Below are 24,719 nucleotides of genomic sequence, written 5' to 3' on the forward strand. Positions count from 1 at the left end.
ATTCGTGTTTTCCTGGTTTGTGCTTTTGTGGACAGTTTAAAAAGTTTAAATTTTTGTTTCAAATGTTTTAAAATAAATAAATTTCCGCTTTAATAAAATATTCTTGCGTTTGAAAAGTACATAATTAGAAAAATTTTTTTTATAAGAACTTTTTATACTTTTGATTCGATATTTATTTGAATGATATTTGAGAAGAAAGTTTTATTGTATATTTTTGTTTTTATACAGGGATTTCAAAGATACATACGTATGTGTACAAATATATACATATTGATATATAAGAACTCAGTATATTAATCAGATATGTATATTCTTAAAAATACATATGTATATTGTAATTTGTATATATATATATATATATAAAATAATTTTTATTGTATACAAATTAATAATGATGTGATCTTTTTTAAAACCTTTGAAGTAGTGCTATTTATTTAATTTCACACAACTCAATTAAAATCTGACCAGATCAGTTCAGATTTGAATTAAGCTATCATATAAACAGACCAGCTGTAATTTTTTAATAATATAAAATTGTTTGCTTAAAAATTAATATTATTTTCATTTAAATAAATTAATTGATGTCAAATTAATTATAATTAGTACAAATTATAATTTTTGTAAGGAAATTATATTATTAACATTTTAAATTAATTTGCGAATGAATAAATATAAGCACAGTATCAACAAATTAAACTGTTAACAACTTAATTACAATCACATTTGCATTTTTTAATGAATTTTGTAATACCTCCTTCTGAGGAAGAAGTTAAATAAACTTTAAAACAAAACTTTAAAACAAAACTTTAAAATAAAAAATAATAAAACATCAATTAAAAATTGTTTATTTTGTTCCACATAAGCATTTAAATAAAGAAAAGCCTGTACCTAACAATCCTTAAAATTACTTTCAAAACACAAGAATACATCTCCAAAAAAAAAAGAAAATTTTGTATTTCTTAATTATTTAATAAAAAAAAACAAAAATTTAAAATTTAGTTTTATACTAATATCAAATACGAATATTAAACTATTCGAATTATTCGCTTATATTCGAACTACTCGAATAATTCATTTTGCAATGAATAGATTTGTTTTTCATACAATAAACGGGTAGAACTGATATCTTAAGAGTATAAAACACCTTATTTAGCCTTAAAATAACAGCACATAAGTTGCACAGCATAATTATCTCTATCTGTATGTTATGCAGACAGTCATGGTTCCGTCAAATATTAAATACAGTAAAAGGCTAATATATTATATGATCAAACTATGGACATGGTGAGGAAACTTTCTGTATTTCGTCAGTTAAGTCAAAACTAAAAAATTTCTACAAATCCACAAAAACGTATTACTTTTCAAATTTAGGAACATAGGAACAACCAAAAAATATCGAAATGATGTGAGATTGACAATTGAGATTGTCAATCCATAAGATATATTCGTAATCATGATCAGAAAGAGTATAAAACTGATGTAACCAGTCGTCATACGACTGTCTCTGTAACACTGTTCAATTAGATAAAAGTATTAATAACCAGGTTATAGCTTAAATAAATCATGTACCTATTTATAAATATAAAAAATATATAAAATATATATAAAAAATATATATAAAAAATATATATAAAAAATATATATAAAATAATATGGCTGTTTCACGACTTGCTCATAGTAAAACTCAAGTAAAACACAAGTAAAATACAAACTGAAAACGTTACACAAATAAAGTGTCAAATTATGCTCTTTACACAGATTTTCATGAAATAGCTTTGTGTAAAGTCTGGTGAGGACACCAGGCCGCGCAAATATACAATATAAAAATTTTAATTCAAACCAAAACAGCTGATTCACACATCAACACACATTTTACTTGAAATAAAATGTACAGGGATGTTACGCTCTCTAATATGTTCTTATTTACTCGAAAATTTGCTGGTGGTACGCACTTGTGTATACACATATATATATATATATATATATATAAATATGAAAAAGACGCATATTTTACATAAAAAAAGTTCAAATAGATTATATAATATACAAACCTTTTTAAAGATATTGTTTATATAATAATTAGACAAATATGGTGAAAAGAAAAAGATTTAGTTGAATAGTTTGAAGTAATAAGTATTTAAAAAAGTGTTGAAATTTTATCCAAAAATAAATTTGAAACTGTTTTTAATCCCTATCACTTGAAGATATGAGGATAAGTGTATTTAAATGCATATAAAATGCTATACAAAGTTTAAAATCAAATTTTAAACTTATTAAGTCCGTTAAAATATATTGATTTTATTTAATACAATTAATATTCAACACTTATAAATTATAAAAAACAATTACAATGAAGGAATAAATAACAATATAAATTTTTATTAGATGACTATATTATTAGATGACCTATACCAAATATATATATGAAAATGAAAGTTTGGATATTATCACTTATAAATAAAAAGTTTTCCAAAGTTTCTACTAATATTCAATATATGATATATTGTTATTAATATATGAATGTATGCATACAAATAATTTTTTGGATGTGAATAAAAATTTGTTAATTTTTTGCAAATACGAAAAAAACATTAAAAATTTAAATTAAATTTGCATAAATTCATCATTAATAAACAAAACTTGCAAAATATTTACCGCATCTATGATTTTTTAAAAAAAATTATATACGAGTAAGCAAAATTTACAAAAGTAAATTTAAAATATTAAATATTAAAATAGTTTCAGTCCGTGTGATTCTGATCATTAAAATTCTAGAATCATATTTAATATTTTTTAAAAATAAAATGTTATATAAACGCAGTAAAAATTAAAATCATAACATAAAGAAATATAGAAAAAATATGATATTCATTTCGATCACAAAGACGATCATGTGTAAAGTAAGTTAGATTAAGTGATACCGGCGATCTAAGGATCCACTTAGGTCTACTGGCCAATTATTTAACCGTATAAGAAATTTCAGAGGTTAAAAAGCCAACTTTTTAGTGAAAGATCCTTGATTTGGCCAAGATTCTTCAGAAAAGAGATTCTCCAAAAATAGTAAAACTACGTCGCAAAAGTGACGCACTTTTATCGTCCTCTCGATAACAACGAAAGGAACGATTAAAAGGGAGTTTCAATATTCAAGCATGGTTCCCTAATCGGTTGTGACACGTGAGCAAAACTACCACAAGACTTATATATTTACGAGTCATTTCAATGAGAGTACTTAATGTGTAAACTAAGCAAATAAATAAATGTTTTTCTTATATTGTATTTGTTTTCACTCAATACATTGTGACCGAAAAGTTTCCGGTCACAATGTACAAACGCAAAATTCTTAATCTTCATCAATATTTATTTTATCTCCTTCAAAATATGCTCCATTAGAAGCGATACACAAATGCCAACGTTTCTTCCAATCATCAAAACATTTTTTATAGGCGCTTTCCGGTATGGCTTTGAGTTCCCTCTGCGAATTCTGTTTTTCGTCTTCTATGGATTCAAAACGCGTTCCTCTGAGTGGTAATTTGAGTTTGGGAAACAGGAAAAAGTCACACGGTGCAAGATCAGGTGAATACGGTGGCTGTTTGATGGTATTTATTGAATGTTTGGCCTTAAAATCGTTGATAATGTTGGCTCGGTGCGAGGGAGCATTATCGTCATGAAAAATCCATGAATTATCCTTCCACAATTGAGGCCGTTTACGGCGGATAGCTCTCACGACCGATGCCTAGCTCTCGTGCTATCTCTCTAACACTCACATGAGGATTTTGGAACACGATTTCCTTTGCCTTTTCAATGTTTTCGTCGGTGGTAGAGGCCGAAGGTCGTCCAGAACGCGGCATGTCTTCGACGGTCGTACGACCGTCCTGAAAGGCTTTGTACCACTCATAAACTTGAGTTTTCGATAAAACTGATTACCCATAAGCCTTTTGTAGCATTCGCAACGATTCTGCACACGAAATTTCGTTCGAAACACAAAATTTGATGCAAACTCTTTGTTCAATATTTTTTTCCATTGTTTTTTCGCAACGCACTACTGAGGGGAACTGGTTTCAACAGCTGCCGTAAACGAACTGTCTGACAGATCGCGCTCATTTTTGGCATAGTAATTAAGGACAGTGCTGCCAAACTACATAAACTTAAAATATCGAAAAATATACAGCGCGCGAATTTTAAATGAGAACTTCCGAAAACCTTTCGGTCACAATGTACATTTCATAAAGTAAAAACCAAGACTTTGAACCGAACCGAAGGAAACCAATATATTTTCCGAAATAACAACTGTAATTTGAATGAACACACTATATTACCTTGTTTTCACTACGTTATTTTGAATGACAATTATAATTGACTGGTGTCTCAAATGCCTTTTCATTACATGACAAGAATGCGAATATGACATCATATGACTGCCCGATTTCATTATGTTGACAATATTTGTCATTAAAAATGACATAGTGAAAACGAGGCATATCGGTTTATTTCCATTCAGTACCTAACAGTAAGGTCGGTACCTATTTATTCATTTTATATACTTTCAATTATTTTAAATTATTTCTTAAATAAATCGTTTTTGCACGATGGATTATTGAATCACATCAAATGAACCTGAACTAACATTTAATAAACTAGCGAACTTATGGAATAAACAGTACATTCAATATGAATGAATGAAATGATTTAATGTTCCAGTTCTAACTAAACTCAAAAACAAAAATATACCTTTACGGAAAAGGCAATAAAACTCTGTAATGTGGATTCTATGCTATTCTATTCTATTGTTTTTTTTTGACGCAACAGAACTTAGAGACTTATTCCACTGTCGGGAGCACAATAGACCCGACTGTCGCAGTGCCCCATCCCTTAACAATAATAATAACAAACCCAAAAAAAACGTTGTTTTTGTCATAACAAAAGTCAGAACCGAATCGATGTTTTTCCGGCACGATTTTGATTTCCCAGCATTTCTATTTAAAAAAAAATTTTGGTGAAGAAGACAGCTATTTTGAACAAAAAAAATTTTGGTGAAGAAGACAGCTATTTTGGTAATACATATCTAATAGTTAACATGGAAAAAACTAAAAAAATAAAAATTCTTCTGAACCAACAAGAATTATAGTGTTTTGTGTTTGATAATATTGTAGTAACAGAGTTCAAGGCGCCGGTATAATACTGAGAAATATTATATATATTATTGAAAAGAAGGGATAGTACACTGCGACCTAAAATATCTATTGTGCCCCTTAGTCAGATTAAAGTGTTTGTCCAATTCCGATTTCTTAAATGAAAGACAGTATAGAGCCTATTTTTGATAGTCTTGGTTTCTTATGATCCATGAAATACCCTTCTAGATGTTTCTTCCGCTTGTGCATCAGTGCTGGGCACTCTCCAAACATATTGTATGCAGTTTCTTTTTCTTTTTTACAGTATCTGCAGCCTGAGTTGGAATGAATTTCTAGCTTCGATAGGTGATAATACAATCTACAGTGATCGGTCAATAATCCCGTAGCAATTCTTAGGTTATTTTTTGATTGTGTCATTTTGTAAGTCCCTAAAAGCATTTTAGATTGTGATATTACGTTCAATACATTTAAATTCTTTTATAAAAATCGATCTATTGATAAACGTCTTAAGCAGTCTTACAGAATAAAAAGACATTGGAAAATTTTAATTGCATTAAATGAATTTACATACTTAAAAAGCATTATAATACTCTTAACACCATTTTAAGATAAATATATTTAAATTATTAAGATTACAGATATATCAATTGATTTAGCAATGGTCTACCTTGTGCTTCTTCCGCTTTCCTGCCTGCTTGAGTGTCTGACTTACTAACTCAGTCTCTGACAATACGCAAACTAATTGCTTAGTTTTTATGAAATTTTGCATATTGATTTTTTATGTTAGTTTTACATACAAGCTTTATTTGTTGGTTGCCAAATGGATTAATTTTCGAAATCATTGAAATAAAGGTTTTCGTTCGATTTCCAAAATGTTTGCTATCATAGAGAAATGTTTGCTATAAAAAAATTATAATAATCTCATAATCTATCGCAAAGTTGTTATATCTCACTAAAGTTATGATTAACTATTTTCTATTTTTTTGGCAAAGATGAGTTAGTCTACTTGACATATGCATGCAGTTTATTTAGTGAATATATACACATTTAATTGTGCTTTCTTCGTATCTACGAATTAGAAGATTTATATAAGACAACTGTTTAAAAAAATGGTGTCAGCATATTTTATATTATCGTTGATTTGCAAATAAAAACTTTTTAAATAGGTTACAATGTTAGTTATAACATATATTAGCTAATTAACCGCATAAAATGTATATTAAGTGTTAGTCTTTCTTTCTTACGGTGAGTGAATTTGTCCGTTGTTTCAACTGCTGCATACAATAATTAAGTTATAAATGTTTCTACTTTTATTATTTATATGCATTTATCGGAAATCGCTGCTATCAGCAGTTTTTATAATATACTGTAATTTTCCGTACCAACATTACCAATCATTTACCTTTTTCCTCTTCCTCTGCCTTGAAGCACATCATCACACTAGTACCTTCAAGCTGTCAAAACAACAGCTACCAAACCGTACGTTTTTGCATATGTTTTCGCTTATGTATTATGTATTGTATCTCCAAGCAGTATTGTATCTACAAGAATGTCAGCTTTATACATTATATTTATGAAATATGATATGGCAAAGGTGTGATGTTGAAATTCAAGTGATATGGCATGATGGGTTGTGACGCGTTAACACTTGCGGCAGTATGTCATCAAAAAAACAAAAACAGTTATTTTTACTTTTAATGTATAAAATTACATGTTTTATTTTTTTATTAATAAAAAAAAAATTTACTTATACCATTTATATAATAATATGGTATATGAGCAAATTACAAATAATTATGTATATATTCATATACACTTACATATAATACATAATCACTTATAGCAGAGACACAAATAGCACGCAGATAAATATGGAAGCAGAAGTTCAGAAGAATTCAGAATCTTAGATAGAAATTCATACCTGTCTGCTCAAGAAACCGTTGTAAAGCAAAAGATATACTTAGAACTGAGTTATTTAGATCTTAAAATTTAATAAGATACTTTTTTCAATAAGATAGAATTTTTTTCGTATTTATCACATTGGCACGATTCTGATTTTTCGGGCACGCAAATTTGACAATGGATTTTAGTAAAAACAATTATGAACAAATTTTCCTACTGCACTATGTATCAATATAGTGTAGTTTTCAAGATATCAGATATAAAAGTTAAATATTCTTACATAAAAATTGTCATTCCAAGTTCGTATAATCAATGTAAAAATTTTATATACTGGTTGATCTTGAAACTTTAAATTACGATATCTCAAGATATAAGCTAAGTCGGTATATAGCAAAGTGGAAAAAATTCCTCAAAACTACTAACTCTACGAAAGTCCATTGTCAATCCATTGTACCATCGACATACCCAAAAAATTAAAATCTGGCTACAAATAGAAACAAGAAAATATAACAAAAAAAAATATTAAAAAATAATAATATTTAATAATATTTTAAAATATCATTAAATGAAAATAAAAATAAAAAAAAATCCAAGAAAAAATTCCAAAAAAATAAACAGGAAAAAATACAAAAAAAAAAAACAAAAAAAATAACAAAAGAAAAACAAGAAAAAAATAACAAAAAGGAAAAAAAGAAGAAAAAAAAACAAGAAAAAATAACAAAAAAGGAAAAAAAAAGAAAAAACAACAAAAAACACACAATAAGAAAAAATAATATCAAAGATTTAAGATCTGACATAAGATTTGATTTTATTAAAACGTTCCAAATTATTCCTTAAAATTTCAAAAGCGTAAATCGTCATATGGCAGTAATACTGAAAATATAATTAATCTCGACATATTTTTTTAATCAGTTCTACTGATTTACTTGCTTCTTATCTACTCTGTTTTTGTTCAGCTTATGCATGGCGGCAACTCAACACTTTAGATGCCCCTTTTTTTGAGGAACTTGATCAATTACAAGACCTCCCACTAAACAGCATTCTTAGTTTTCACTATATATGGCAACACAACCAGCCAATAGGCCTAAGTGGATTCACTTGAGATCATCGCTATAACGCGTAGCCTTACCTAACCTACTGATTTATTTTCTATATATGTTGGCGATCTTTCAGAACTAAATTACATTTACAATTTTTACAAAAATCGACTTCTAGGACTTGAAACAGGTTTTTAAACTATTATTATACGGCATTATATATATTATTATATATATTATGCCGTATAATATATTATATATATTATTATACGGCATTGAAACGAGAACCATAGCTTTAAAGTATTGCAGTACTTTAAAAACTTGGATGTTAACCAGCAAAGGTCAGCAAGGCTGTGCATATAAACTATACTAAAAAAAAAAATACTTAGCACCATAAGTGTTTTCCGAATTATATAATTTTTTCAGTCTAGTATTCCAAATAGAACAGAGCTGTGAATGTAAAAAATCATCGTTTGTTATAGTTTATGGATGAGAAAGCTGCAAATTCGACATTAGGAATCCTAAACTCCGATTAAAAAAAGGAATAGAATTTGAAGAATTCTTTTATAATTTTATAAAGTTAAAGGGATCATAAGTGCATCTGTAGAAAAAATTGGAAACGTTTTTTAAAAATCATGTTTGTTTTGCTAATAAAATCTTTTTTTCATTCAATAACAGTTGATAATATGATGAATGCGAGTGTCTGATTCATGAAAACTGGGTGAATGGTTGGATTTAAGATCAAAATTCATTTCCTGATCAATTGTTTGGAATAAAATTGAATAACGACATATTAACAACCAGGAAACGATTTAAAATAGACGAGAAGAAATTACAAATGCAGACTTAGATGTCAGCACAATGCTTTGAATTTGTCAGAAGTACTAAACTGCAAATGAATAGTACAAATAGCTGTCCTACAAAAACTTAAATTATCCAATTTACCTATTATTGTGGTACAAAAACAAAAACGGGGTTATATGGTACTAGCTTTAAAAACTGCGAAGAATGTTGTTTTAGTTAAAATGCAATGAGCGAACCAATCTAAAACATAAACTTTAGTGGAAAGTTTTAAAATATAGGGATATAACACATTTCGCGTTTTAAAAATACAAACGGATATCGAATACTGTAGTCTTGGTCTTGAACTTTGTCAAAATATCTACAAAAAAAAAATTGTTATAAGAATGTATCATTCCAAAATAGAAAGGGTATATAATTTGTTCCGGCACTGAGCATATCAATGAAATAATTCAAGGTTCTGCTGATAAAAGACATATGACATCGGTTATAAAGTAGATATGTTTAAATGGTGAAACCAACGACCCAAAACACTTCCCACTACTCTCTCTCTTTCTCTCTCTCTCTCTTTCTCTCTTTCTCTCTTTCTCTCTTTCTCTCTTTCTCTCTTTCTCTCTTTCTCTCTTTCTCTCTTATGGAAATGCATCGTATATCAAACTTACACAAAAACAAGGTACATATATTTTAAAGCCCACGAAGAAAAGAAAATGCAACTTAAAGAAAAAATTGCAGAAGTCGATAGAGATATGCAGAACAACCGAGATATTGACCAGTTGAGAAATAATCTAAAAAATATGAAATATGTCTAGTAATGTTTAATGTTAGTAATTTATTATGACTTATTTATGACTTATTTTTTCGTTTCAATAATAAAACAAATTATTCCACATAAATAGACAAACCCTTTTCTTGGGTTTATAGTACAATTACTTTCAATTAAATAAGTAAACAAATTGACTAATACAAATAATAAAAGTTCAATAGAAAAATAGAAAAAAAAATCATTGTCATTGAATTATCAAATTGTAAACACAATGAATGCGAAATAATTTATTTTTACTATAAAATAAAATTTATTTAATGATTTCAGCTTGAAGTCATTTCTTTAATATAATAAATGAATATTTAAAAATAGCGAAAGAAAATTAAATCTATTTTTAAAACGAATTTTCTTAAAAGTTTTATTTATAAGAAAATTAAGTGGGCGGTCGGTCAATCTCTGCCAGACAAGCTGTCAGACAAAAATCGGTATAAACAAAATTAAAGATTTTTAATTTAATTTCATTTTATGTTTTATTTTTCTTTTTTTTTTTGTTTGCTTTTATTAACAATTATGATGATCATTGCGATGACGTATCTATACACTTATAACAACAATTGTTAAGTGTGTATATGTGCTGCTGAGTCATAATGTAAAAAAGAAGGCACCGGCATTTTCGCAGTGCTGTCTAACCGGTCGCCCGATCGATTTGATCAGGTTCGTCGAACATTTTTTTGCGAGGGTGTCTATTGAAGTGTGTTACCCACAACATAGTTGGAGTGTGTGTATATCATTTTGTGTGTTTTGTCATTCAAATATCTTTTATTTTTTAATTTGAATATAATGTACTTTTTTTCTGCTAAATAGTTAATAATAATTTAAAACTTATTGAGACTGAAAACAAAAAATAATCCTCAATATAATTTGTTTACAATAGCCAATGGATTTTGCCAAATTTTCATTGATTCCCTGGCACGAAAAAAACAAAAGTGAAAGTTATATTGAATGAGTTCAATGACATCTTATAAGTTTGGGAAAATTGTGAATATATAAAAGATAAATATTAGAAAAAGTTCGTAATTGATATTAAGAAAAAAAAATTAAATATTATATAATTTAAAATTTAAAGGTTCTAATTCAATAATCTACGTTAAACACTTTTTCAAAGAATTTATTTCTTGAAGAAAGTACAATATAAATTTCTAAATATCAGCAACCCATTTAACATCAGAATCTTTCTATAGGTAAACCTGCTAAAATCTCTGACAAGCACGATAAAAAGAAATAACAAAACAGTCCCGTTCTTGAAGAAATCTACTTTAGTTGCTAGTACTGCATTTGGTTACCATGCGAAATATGGGCGTGATCTGTTACATCAATTGTTTTTTTGAATTATACCATTTAAATTTCTAAATATCAGCAAACCTTTTAACATCAGAACCTTTCTAAAGGTAGACCTGCTAAAATCTCTGAAAAGCACAATAAAAAGAAATAACAAAATAATAACTATCTGGAAGAAGTTACTTTAGTTGGTAGTACTGCATTTGGTTACCATGCGAAATTTGAACAAGATCTGTTACATCAATTGTATTTTTGAATTATACTACAAAGTGTTCTGCGATCGTGCAAAACCAAATATTACGAGAGTTTTTGGTAAAAAATTCAATGAATGAGATCGACCCATATCTAATGTGTGACTTTTTTCCTTTCAGCAGCTAAAATTATAACTTCATCTTTCTCGAAGTTCCACCCGATTTTAAAAGTTAATTTGCTAAAATCTACACCTCAAACAGCATTACAAAATTTATGGTGAACTGGGTCAAGGTCAACATGTTTTACTGCACTCGATGAGACCTACTTTGAAGGTGCAAAAAAAAATTTAGATGAACTGATAATTTTTAACAATTTTTTTAATAAATTTATATACACAAATATACATTATATGACATAAATTTTTCACATTTTTAAAGAAAATCAAAAGTAAAACAAGAAATTTTATTTTTAATTGTTATAATAGTTATTATAAATGAAAGTTTAAAAGAAAGTAGAAACAATTTCATCTATTTAAGGTCTTAGAGCGAAGAGAAATTTTTTATAAACAATGAAAATTATAATAACTTTACAAATCAAGTAATTTGTCACGTTTTATTAATATATTTAAAATTTTCATTGAACAGCTAATCAGAAATTTATTTTCTTTTTTTTTGTAATTTATAAGTGTACATTAAGGGTGAGCACCTGGAGCTCCAACTGCAGATAAACTATATACTTATATAATACGAGTGTACTTAGGTGCTTGCACGTGATGTGAAGTACCGGGATTAGCAACATTTTATTTTTAATAGGAAAAACGATAATGGGAAATAAAAATATTTACAAATTTATATATAATTACTAATCATGAAATAAAAGATGAAATTAAAAATGTAGTTTAAGAATATCAACATATGAGCAGTCACGCTATTACTGAAGTACTGGTGATTAACCATAATACCGACAAGTAAATAATCACAACACTACTAAGAGACTAAAGAGCAACCAAAATACTATTTTAAGAAGTGCTAGAGACGATCAACGCATTTAACATATAACAACACTGATTATCCACTTCGAGAGGATAAAAGACGATACTATAACAATAATGACGTTTAAAGCGGCATTCTGAGGAAAAAAGATGTAGAGGATGATCATGTCTTAAGTAAAGTAATTATGTTTAGTTAGCATTAGTTGCCACTGATTTACAGAAAAAGATGCGCAACAATTAAAGGGTTATTATTATGGAAGCATTTTTTTAAATTTCAAAATTATAAACTTGTACATATATTATTAAAATTATAAAAAAGTCATAATTAGATGTTACATATTCTCTAAAGTTTTTCTTTCATTTTTCTAACATGTGATTTGCGGTCTTCCAGTTTATTTAGATAAAAGTTCATCCTATAATATTCTTGTACGAGTACAAAGGTAATTTGCAGTAACCAATTTTTTATAGGTAACAGTTCATCCTATAATAATTTCCTAACACATGATTCACACTCTTCCAGTTTATTTAGGTGGAAGTTCATCCTATAGTAATTTTCTAACACGTAATTCGCAGTCTTACATTTTCTTTTAGAAAATTTTCATTCTGTAATATTTTCGTAGAACGGTAATTTGCAGTTTCCCATTTTTTATAGGCAACAGTTCATCTTATAGTATCTTCTTAACGAATCATGTATTCTTAGCCTTCCAGTTTATTTAGGTAAAAGTTTATCCGATAACATCTTCCTAACACATAATTCGTAGTCTCCCAATTTTTGTAAAAGTTTTTTCTATAATGTACTGTCAAAAATCTTTTCATAATTCTTGAGTTTTTATTCGTTAAATTTAAACAATCTCACTTGTTTCAGAATAAATTTTTTATTAATCAGAGGATGTAGGGTGTGGGAATTTTATTGAGTAATTTGGTTGATATATAGTTTTTTTATCATTTACATTATATTTTTATTTATTTATCTATAAATAACATACAGAATATTCATATATACATATGTATGTATTAATATAGTCTATTGTTATTTTATATATTATTAACTGAATGCGGTGGGTGCTTTATAATTATTAATAAATTATTTTTAATTAATAACATATCTATGGAAATATCAGATACATTTATATATTCAGCGATAACAGAAACAATTGTCTTTGTTCGTCATTTAATCAACTACAAACGTTTATTATCGAAAGTGAAAAAAAAATTGATTCGAAGAACTTAATTAGTCAGAAGACGCGATTAACAAAATGGAAAAGGGTTTCTGCATATTATAAAACCAAATGTCAATTTACATATACTATTTCATATATGGATGTACCCGTAATAAATTGTGAAAGTCTGTTTTACTTATTTGCCTTCGAAACCAAAAACTACGAACGATTCAAAGTTCGAAAAATAGTTTTTTCGAACATAATTCAGTCTAAACATAAATAAGTCATAAGCGGGATCAGTGATTTAATAAAAGATTATGGTATGTTTTTACTATTTTTTTAACTGCATATATGTACGTCTTTACAATACGTTTTTCATAATAGATAGAGTTCCCCGATACTGAAAGCAAAACGTATTGACAACAAATTTTTTAAATTATAAAATAAATTTCAATAAAACAATTAAAAAAATTGTTTGTGCAATCTTCGCGAGAGCATGAATCATCGCTTGAAATAAGCGAAAGCAAAGATAGTGTACAGGCCAGGCCATACACTGCGGAAGAGGCGAATCGTATAACATGAAAAGATATTTGAGAGACAAAAAAACAAGTTTTCAACAAAATAAAAAACAACGTAAAAAAATAAAATAAAATAATAGTAAAAATGAAAAATAGTATCAAAATGCAAGAGAAAAAATTCATAAATTCGGAATAAAATAAACTAAAACTAAAGTTTATTTCATTATGACGTGACGTATGGAGTGGCGGCAAGATTGACATGAACCTCTAGTATTTAAGGTTTGACACATTTTTGAAAAGTCAACGTCAACTGAAAAATGCAAAATCAAAAGGCAATCCAAAAAATTTTGTTCTAAAAGCAATCAAATTTTCGTGAGGTAACTGGTTTCAGTGATTTTTTTATAGCTTGCGGAATTATGCAAATATTTAATTTCTCAATTTTTGAATATTAAATAATTTTAGTTTTTTACCTTTTAGTTGTTTTTCTTTTTTTGTTGAATAGCAAAAAATTCAAAAAATTTGCTGTTAATCCATAACGGAAAGGTTTAAAAATAATTTTTTAAATGTCACAAAATATTAGAGAGTTTATAAATTAATTTAAAATTTTTATTTTATTTATATGTTTTATTTTTATTTTTTTTCATAAATAGCATCAATCAAGGCGTGTTTGAGTGCTATATGTGTTTTCATATATACGGTCTAATAATTTATTGATTCCGATTTTTTTAATATCAAGCGTCAATCAATTTATTTAAATTTTTTATACTGTAAAAACAATTGTTGATATTCATGTTTCACACACAGATTATAATTCAAATATTATATTTCAAATATGAAACAAATATCAAAATTTTTAAATCTAATCAATCTCTATTAATCCTAATCCCAATGTTATTTATGTGGAAGAAGAACTGCAGTTTTTACAAACTGCGAATTTTACAAATTCATTTTTCCTGAGAAAAGGTTCCCATAAGAATTTTTCGTAAAAAACTTAACCAACATGTTTAACCTAGCAGTTTATCCAGCTGACATAAACGTGGGTTTTCTGTTTCCGAAGCTAAAATTAAAGAAATTGATGGATTTATGTGAATCAGATTACAAAATACGAGTATGTATAAAGGATTGAACACTTGCATTATAATCAATGGAACCTACTTTGAAGACGACTACATACATATAACATATCCTAATTAATTTACGATTATTTTGTGTTTTATTTAACAATTCCAAACACGTTTAACACAGATTATATCAACCTGTACTAATGTCCATTAATATACATATTTTTTTTTTTGCCAAATTACGATATAGGCAATTCGGTTTGTTTGAAGAGTGATTAGCTAAATGGAGAATCGAGGTAAATAAAACTAAATGCGTTCAAGTAACTTTTACTCTGCAGTTGAAATCAATAATGTAGACATAGCGCAATCACATTCTGTGAAATATCTGGGCATATATCTAGATAGAAGGCTCATGTGGACAAGTCATATTGAAACCAAAAGATGCCAATTAAATCTTAAATATAGGGAATTGTACTGGCTTCTAAATCGCAATACTAAACTCAGTCTCGATAACAAATTGTTAATTTACAAATCAATATTAAAGCCAATTTGGAAGTATGATTCAGAACTGTGGTGTTCAGCGTTTAATAGAAATATGAAAAAAATGCAGAGAGTACAAAATAAAATTCTTCGACAAGCTACGTGCACTCCGTGGTATGTCAAAAACAAAAATCTACACAAAAACCTAAATTTACCAACTGTTGAAAAAGTTATTCGCCAATATACACCTTAATTCCGAGAGAGACTTAAGTCGCATCCAAATCTTCATGGTCGACACTTATTGTCTGCAACTACACTAAATTGCCTTAAAAGAAAATCATTGATAAATATGAATACCCTAGCTCAACAGCATACATGTTAGTTTTTTAAGATTTCCAAAATTGTTGTCAATGAAAGAAATCAAAAAAAAAAAAAACAAAATTACGATATTAAATATTCGAAATTCTATAACTTAAATTTAAATTACATATGTTATATTTTATACCCCTCGCACGCCAACATGAAAAAGATATATTAAGTTTATGCAGTGAAGGTAAGAAGTCAAGTCCCTGCCTTTCTTTGACTGTGTTTGTGTTTACCTTAACGCAAACTTGTCTCTTTGTTTTTATTTTTAATTGAACTATAAATTTATTTGCATAGAAATTTTATGTAATTACAGACAATAATCTTAAATGTCTATTTTGAACTCAGTTTAACACCCACAAGAGAATGTTATTAATACCGGAATAATATAATGTATAATCTGCCGGACCAATGTTAAAACTACACACTAAAAGGTTACGAAAATTTCGTATTTTCTAGCATTGCCACGGTGACAAAGCCCATTTAATCCTAATTGTCACATTTTTTAGCAATGAAAATAGCAGGTCACAAAAGGTTGTTTGGCATTAGTAATTACACTGCAATAAATAAAAATAAATATATAAATAATAATAAATAAAAAATAAATATATAAACAAAAATAAATAAATAACAAAGGAATAATAATACTAATATTATTGATAACAAAATCGTTTCGATATATTATATTACATCTATATTTGTTTGTCACGAGTCCTATAAGCAGATATTAGAACATTTTCGGAATAAGCAACATTGTATAAAATTTCAATCAAGTGATTTGTATATATAGATTGAAAAAACAGTTTACGACAAATTTGTATTCTAAATAACTTAATTGAAGTTCTAAATAACACTTCTTTTTGTTGTAAGGGATTGCGCATAATAGATATCACTATTCTATGACTAAAAAAAGTCATAATTTTATGGCTATTTCTCTTATGATTCCAATCACTGATAAAATGAACAGAATTTAACATATTAATATAAACTTTTATATATGCCTTACTTTGATAAGTCAAGAAATAAATCAAGTATGTTTGTTTAGATACTAAACTTCAGCTAATTAATTAGCAATCAATATATCGTTATTAGAAAGCACCAATCTGAATACAATTTGTCATATATAAAACGAAGAAAAAGAAAGTTTTATTCTTTTTTTGAAGTATTGAATAAGAAACGTGTAATTTACAAACAATTAATATAACGTTTCTCGACTGTTTTGCGAATATTAAAACACTATTTTTGATATTTATTATATTTAAGCATTTATTTTTTATCTTTAAATAGTCTGAACTAGGTATGACTTTTATTTGAATGGGTGAGTGGCTTCTTTTTAAAGAGATGATATCAGCTGTTCGTACGCTAGATGCTCATGACTTGCACCTTCAGATGTACTATACGGATATTGGCTCTTTCATCCATGGTATCACAATGGGACATTACTTGTACTTAAGATGAGGTTAAGGTAAGATAAGGTAAGGATGATGACTCTTAAAATTAAAGTTAGCTTATGACATTTTTCTTATTCAAATAATTATTTATTAGTTAATATTACTCGATTTTAATATTAAAAGAAAATACAATATCTACAAGTAAAAATATAGCTCATAAATTTCTATATTAGATTTGCTTTTAAAAGCATCAAATCCTTCCAAAACTTTTTGATGGTTAATATTCATCATAATAAGTAGATGCATCTTCTACTACATTTAGAGTAGCTTTTTGACACCATTAAAATTTTGACAATTATTCCCAAAGATTTTTGGCGACAGAATGAAATTAAAGATTTAAAGTTTTGTAAAGTATTTCCAAACTCTTTTAGTAGCACATAAATAGTTAAATATCACAATAGGCTATCCTCAGATCTTCTTTAATTCGCCACTCTGTAAGACTGAAACTAGTGTGGAAATCAATTAAATTCTAACTATTGTATTCAAACATTTTAAGCGGTAAGTCAATTTTACCGCTATAAAAAAAAATTAAAATGAATATTTCAACCTAATGGGATCCGAATTTATTCGAATGTTGATATTTATAGGGTCCAATCCAGTATTTCGCTAGTAATATATCTATTTTTTTTTTTTTTCTAAAAAAAACCTGTAAAACGAGAAGTCTCCAAATGCTATATAGCAAAATAGTACATAATTTTCAAATGTAGAACTTTGTTGGTATGAAATGAAGAATAGGGTGGAGGTGGAGAATTAAACGGGATAATATTATGGAATTATTATATGTATTTTAAATGTCCTTATGCATCATAAAAAAATTCACAAGAATTTGAAGAATTCGACTTACCTCATTGATTATTTTGCTCCGAGTTCGGAATAATTGCCAACAAATGTGTAGGGAAATCAACGAAAGATAGCAATTTTAAAATTTTAAAATTGTTGTTATCAACTCAGTATTTTTTTTTTTAATTCTTTTATATATATTATATATTTAATTAATTTTTCTTTTCGACCTTACGTTTGTTTTCTATATTTCTGAACTGCTATGGAATTTTAAAAGCACAATAATAACAAAACTGTTATAATTGAATGTGTTAATCCAATTAAAAATTTTTTTATTTTTTATTTCTGTTTTCAGCACAATTGGTATTTTATCTTTTTTTTTTTTCTAATATTTACGTAAAGTTAGAAATTTTTAATTGGATTTACAATGGAGGAGAAGGAATGCCAAATGCTCTTCAGAGTTGCGACTGTCAATCGAACTAATAGTCTTCGCAAATTCTTTTTAATTATAAATAAAAATAAATAGCAAATAATTATTTTAGAATATCTTTAATAATATATGTATATTGCATTTTATATTTAAATAAAAGAATTTTATACAAATTCAAGTGAAATATACATAAACACATTTTTGATAAGATATGCAGCAAACATACACACACGCACACACACAGGCACACACAGCATTGTTTAGTAGCAAGAATATTTTCTGAATTCTCTCTTTCCACTCAACATTCTTGTTTAACTTTCTATTTATTAACTATATTTTTTTTCTGAGGCAGCAACTATGAATTTTTAGAAGAAATGAATTTTTTTTATATCATTTTTTAATTTTTATTATTTTAATATTCTTATTATGATTTCTTTTAAAATATGTAAGCGCACATTAATGTATAAAACGTTGATTTGTCATCAAATGCATGTTGTTCAGTAATTATTTCCACACGTTTTTATTATTGCTTTTGTCGGCTTTTCGACCAACTGTTTTATAATAAAAAAGTAACTCTTCTTTCCGTGTTATTGAAAAACATTTTTGGGAAACAAAATTTTATTTATATTAAATTATTTTATAAATTGGGTTTAATATGTAAAAACACAAAATTAAAAAACACAAAAATATATTACAATATATTTTTAAAACAACATAAAATAAGTTAAGCCAAAAACTTAACACATTATTTTTTTTTAGTGTACTTCAAGCCAAAAATATTAATCTTGTTATTCTCCGTGCACACTCGCGCGACAACTCTTTTACACCGACTATTTGCTACATTCGAAGTAAAGCGAATTCAGTACTACTTTTCAGTCCTACTTCTTCGGCAAATCAACCAACATTGAAGCAAATTTAAAAACACACAATGGAAATATGAAAAACGTATTCCAATGGAAGGGGGCTTTGCCGATAAAGCAGTTCAAATAACTCACATACGTAAAATCTATGTTTTTTTAAATGTATTTAATTGAATAAAATATTCACGTTTCTTTAATGGATGTAAAAATAATCGATAATATAATTATATAAAAATATAGCAAATAATATGTTTATTTTCATGAACTGTGAAAACTTTGTAAGGGGCTTTGTTTATACAAATCAGCTGTGTAAACAATACATTTTTCTTCATATGTAAGGATTTGTTCTCAATAGTTCTTATCCGATATTCACAATGATGAAATTAAATAAAATATTTTAGTAAAACTTTTGTTTTTAAACGATCTAATTAGTCAATAATTATATAATACAGTTTTTAAAAAAAATTTTTTGTTTTTTTAAATAATTTTATTTGAACCAATATTTTGACTATATTCTATAGTTATCTTCAGGATAGTAAGACAACAAAAAAAAAATTTATTTAACTGTTGGTTTATTTAAAAATAAAAGTATTATTTAAATAAATTTTGATCAATAAAGCAATAAATTTTTAATAAACTATTTTAATATAATGTGTAATAAATTTAAAACCTACAGATGCAATTATACAAAATTAAATCTTTTTATATAAAAATTAAATAAGATATTCTTTTAAATTCATTTGGCTAATAGTTGTTATTTTATAAAATAGAGTAATGATTAATATAATTACTTAATTAAAAATTACTTTAATAATGAAAATAACACTAACTGAGTATTTAAAAAAGGTATATTTTATACATAAATTTATTTAAATAATTATAAAATTCAACTTTTATGTAGCAAAATCAAATTTATAATAATTATTTTGTATTTTGAAATCGTACGGATAAAATCACTTTAAGAAATAGGAGAAAAAGAAAAATGCAGGCAAAATAAAATCTCATATAATAAGAATAAAAAAGTATCAATTGAATTTTGGTTTTCGACTAAAATGTAGGGGGAAATATCGACTAAAATGTAGGGGAAATCGTATATTAAGGTCGTATGCGAGTTAGGCTAAGGACGTGTGCGAGTTAGGCTAAGTTGCGTTCTAAATGAGGGAAATTCTAAGTTGTGTCGATAATGTATTGATGTGTCGATACATGTTGATAAATGGCTAAATGTGTGCAGTGTAAAAAATCCCAAGAAAAGTCCCATTTGGTTTAGCATCAACTTAGCCTAACTCGCACACGTCCTAAGTTGCGTTCTAAATGAGGGAAATTCTAAGTTCAGCCGGTAATGTAGTGATGTGTCGATATGTGTTGATAAATGGCTAAATGTGTGCAGTGCAAAAAATCCCAAAAAATGTCCCATTTGCTTTAGCATCAACTTAGCCTAACTCGCACACGACCTAACTGATACCACCCAGATTAAGCAATGCAACGCATTTCTTTGAGGCATGATTTGATTGCGTGACATGACGGCACACAGAGGGACATAACATGTTTGCTATATTTAAGATCGATAATCTGTTAAATGTTACAACATTAGAATATATATAGGTCGTGTGCGAGTTAGGCTAAGTTGGGTTCTAAATGAGGGAAATTCTAAGTTGTGTCGATAATGTATTGATGTGTCGATACGTGTTGATAAATGGCTAAATGTGTGCAGTGCAAAAAATCCCAAAAAATCTCCCATTTGGTTTAGCATCAACTTAGCCTAACTCGCACACGGCCATAATATTCAAATAAAAGATTTTGTTTAAACAACAACAACAACAAGTCCAGTTAAAATTCAAAGGCATAATATTTTTATTATTTTAGACAAAAAAAAATTTTTAATTTTATAATTTATGAAAGTCTCTTTTAAGCACTTGCTTATTTACATTAATGAGTGAATGTTCACATTATAATGAGCTTACTTATGCAGCTGATAGAACTTTTATAAACTACACTTAATAACATGTCACGCAAAAAAATTAAATATATAATTAATATGTTATATCATTTACCTGCATTTTATACATCAATTACATTTTTAATTAATAAAAACAAAGATTTTATTAAATACTTTTATTTTATTTTTTTATATCAGTGCCTTTGTTTACAGCTCAGCTGTTGTTTGTTTACATTTTACATTTTACATATAAAACATATGACACATATTTCAAATTTCTGTCATTTTCCTTGTAAGAAATTTATATAGAAGGGTTTAAGAATTTATTGATAATGAGCTCTTTTATATGAAAGACTTTTGTATGGTAAATCATCCTCATTAGTGGCTACAATGAACAAAGTGAATGTGCTATAACATGCAGTTTTAAATATTAAATATATTAAGCATTACATGTTGAATAAATTTTTTTTTTTATTAAATTTTAGGGGTTCTCGTCTAAACTGATAAATACCTTATACCTTAACCTCATAAACGTATAAATTTACCTACTTGATAAATGAAGTTTTGTATAAAAAATAATTTACACAAATTTGATAAATTAACATGAAAAATTTACCGAATAAATTTATATCGTATAAATTTATTTCTTGTCAATACAGAGTTACATTCCAACACAAGCAACTCATTTACTAAAGTATCTTTGTAAATACTTTTTAGTTTGGACTTTTAGCTAAATTTGGGTATTTTATTTTAAAATTTATTGCCAGCGATATAGGTGATCAATAAAATTTGCATAAATATTTAAAATTGCAACGATATTGCATTGTGTGCTGTCATAATTATTGCTGACATAAATAGTGCAATTATACAGCAGATTAATAAATTTACACAAATATTTCATTAAGTGCATTCATATAATCATGTACGTAAACGCATAAAATTATATATTTGATATATTTATATGCTTGAGGAGTACCCTTAATATATGCTAATAATTGGTAAAATTATAAGAGATAAATATTATACTAACTACTAACCTAAAATACTTATTATAAACTGATATAATAATTATTCATATTATTAAAAAATTTTTAAGTTTACTTCAAACTACCGAAAACCCCAAAACCCAATAATCTATGGCTACCATATAATACTGTCGGTAATACAGTTCACACATTTACAAAACACAAATCATGTGTTCTATATCTTTTTAGAAAGAGTTTAACTTGATAACAGGTTAACCTCTGAAAAATTTATAATTTTCAAATATTTTAAACAAAGTAGTATTAAAAGTGTTTTCTATAACAACGACTTTATGTACATAAAATATTATAACTTATGAATAAGTTCACAATAGAGTGAAATATTCACCGAGCATTAATTGATTTTTAAAACCAAAGAATACATTCTTTCAATTGTTTGTGTATAACTTTTCTTATATCATTCTGTAACTTTATATCTTTTTCATATAACTTTTTATTAGTTCTTAAATTTAGACGAATCAAATTTATTCCAAGAACTATGATTATTGAAATAATTCTCACATTATATACATATTCAGGTTATCTTATACTGTACACATTCTAAAAGTTTTTTTCAGGTTATATATAGTTTCAACTACTGGAGATATATTTTTCATTTTTAATTTCTATTTAAAAACTTAACTAAAATTAACTGTAAATGGTTAATACAATTTGAAACTGTGAAGGCAAAACACTACATAGGTACGATTATGCAAGCGAATAACACCACATTTACACTGTCTCATTTTGACGATTTTGCTCATTATATCCACTAATGAAGATGATTTACTATACAAATAGCTTTCATATAAATGAACGCATTATCAAAATCACGAAAATCTAAAATATATGTCATATGTAAACAAGCAACAGCTGATTTGTAAACAAAGGCACTGAGGAAATAAGTATTTAATAAAATCTTTGTTTTTATAAATTAAATATGTAATTGATATATAAAATTAATTTAAATGATTTAATATATTAATTATATATATTTAGACCATGTTCGATTAAATTGAGGTAAATTAAATTGAAATTTCTTAGGGATTTTTTGCACTGCACCTATGTAAATCTTTATTTATTCATTAATTGCACTTATTTATTATTTCTTTGTTAAAAGTTTTCAAATATATTAAGTTATTTATTAAACATCTTATAAAATTTTCAAAATGTTAATATCTAATTTACTTGATTTTTATCTAATTTACCCTACTCGAAATTCTGGTAAATATCAACGACATTATTAATTCAACAAAGCTTTTAAATTTTAATATGTTCATCAATATTAATATTGGGGTAATGCTCATAAAATTTATCATTAGGGATTTCTTATCGCTCGTGATCATTATAATTATGGTAAGCAGTTTCTGGAGCATGATTTTAGTCTATTAAGAGAGGGTTCTATGATATAATTCCCTACTGAGCTTAAAATAGTATTAGTATTAGTTGAATAAATAAGCTGTCAACAATTTTAGAGTTTGTTCTGGTTTTTGAATAAAAAAGTCTTTCATAATTAGGAATTGATGTTTGTTAACAATGGACTCTAAAAGCAATATATAAAATTAAAACCCTTAGAAAATTAGTTTTTTGTTGGAAAATATATTGATTTGTCTTGGTTCTTTATGTTTGAAAACCCAGGCTGACGTCTTAAGTACTCAGGTCAAAAACTGCAATGTTAAGGTATGCGCTGGGAATATAAGTACTTTGGCGTACGATTCAGTTCTGTTATCTTCCGCAATATTAGGTTGAATATATCAGATGACAAGGAGTGTGATATCAATTAATCGTTCTATGGAGTTCTATCGGGGTACAAAATTCAGAACAGATGCATTAAAAGTGCTCCTAGTATTAGTGTTAAACATAAACCTGTAATCCACAAAATTTGATGAGTATTTAATTATTATTTTCTAAAATTCTCTATCCGATATCTGGTCTATTTTTTTGATATTGGTTAATATCAGATCTGATGAGTCAGCAGATCTGAAGCCACGCTGACAAGGTCTAACTAGTTGGGTGACAATTAGTTTTAGCTCTTCACACATTACTTATCAGAGTACCTTATATGCGATGTTTAAGACACTGTTTTGAGGATATTTTATATCATATTTCGCAAATTAGCTATAGTATGCATTTAAATAGTAACAGTTTATAACAGTTTATAATAGCCCAGTCCACAAGGTTATAATTGTTTTAATTTTATTATAGTTTTATGATTGAACAAGTACTGCATTGTGAAGAAACACCGTTGCTTATTAAGTTCCAAAAGTAATTCGTTCATATACCAATCATGCCTCAGGTGGCTAGCACCAGGTTGCCAATGTTGTCTTCACAGTATTTAACTTTGGGCTTATCATAGCTTTGATTTTTAGGTAGAATGTCGAAGTCATGTTCGTTGGCAAGGAAACCTGGGTAGATAGAGATTCTTGTCAGATTACAACATTCACCAATTATAAATCGGACAAAGTTTGTACCAGTTAGCTGTTTCAAATGAAGTGAAATCAACTA

The 24,719-nt window shown here is 27.0% G+C and overlaps 1 protein-coding gene across 3 annotated transcripts in view; it reads right to left on the minus strand.

The window, feature by feature from the left end:
- The window catches only part of LOC119687402 (serine/threonine-protein kinase GL21140), an 83,764-nt gene extending 64,473 nt beyond the window's left edge, over positions 1-19,291 (minus strand). For 2 of the 3 annotated variants that reach the window (XM_038101701.1, XM_038101700.1), the window contains exons 1-2: positions 19,139-19,291; positions 18,031-18,223 (exon numbers count right to left, since the gene is read on the minus strand). Coding sequence is in view for 1 of the 3 variants with exons in the window: in XM_038101699.1 (XP_037957627.1) it covers positions 18,031-18,035 (5 nt within the window). In the remaining 2 variants the exon portion in view is untranslated. Of the gene's footprint in view, positions 1-18,030; positions 18,224-19,138 lie in introns of those variants that run through there. The other variant, XM_038101699.1, reaches the window with a different exon arrangement.
- Between the last annotated feature and the right edge of the window lie 5,428 nt (positions 19,292-24,719).

This window comes from Teleopsis dalmanni, chromosome X (genome assembly GCF_002237135.1).
Source record: "Teleopsis dalmanni isolate 2A chromosome X, ASM223713v2, whole genome shotgun sequence".
NCBI lineage: Eukaryota > Metazoa > Arthropoda > Insecta > Diptera > Diopsidae > Teleopsis > Teleopsis dalmanni.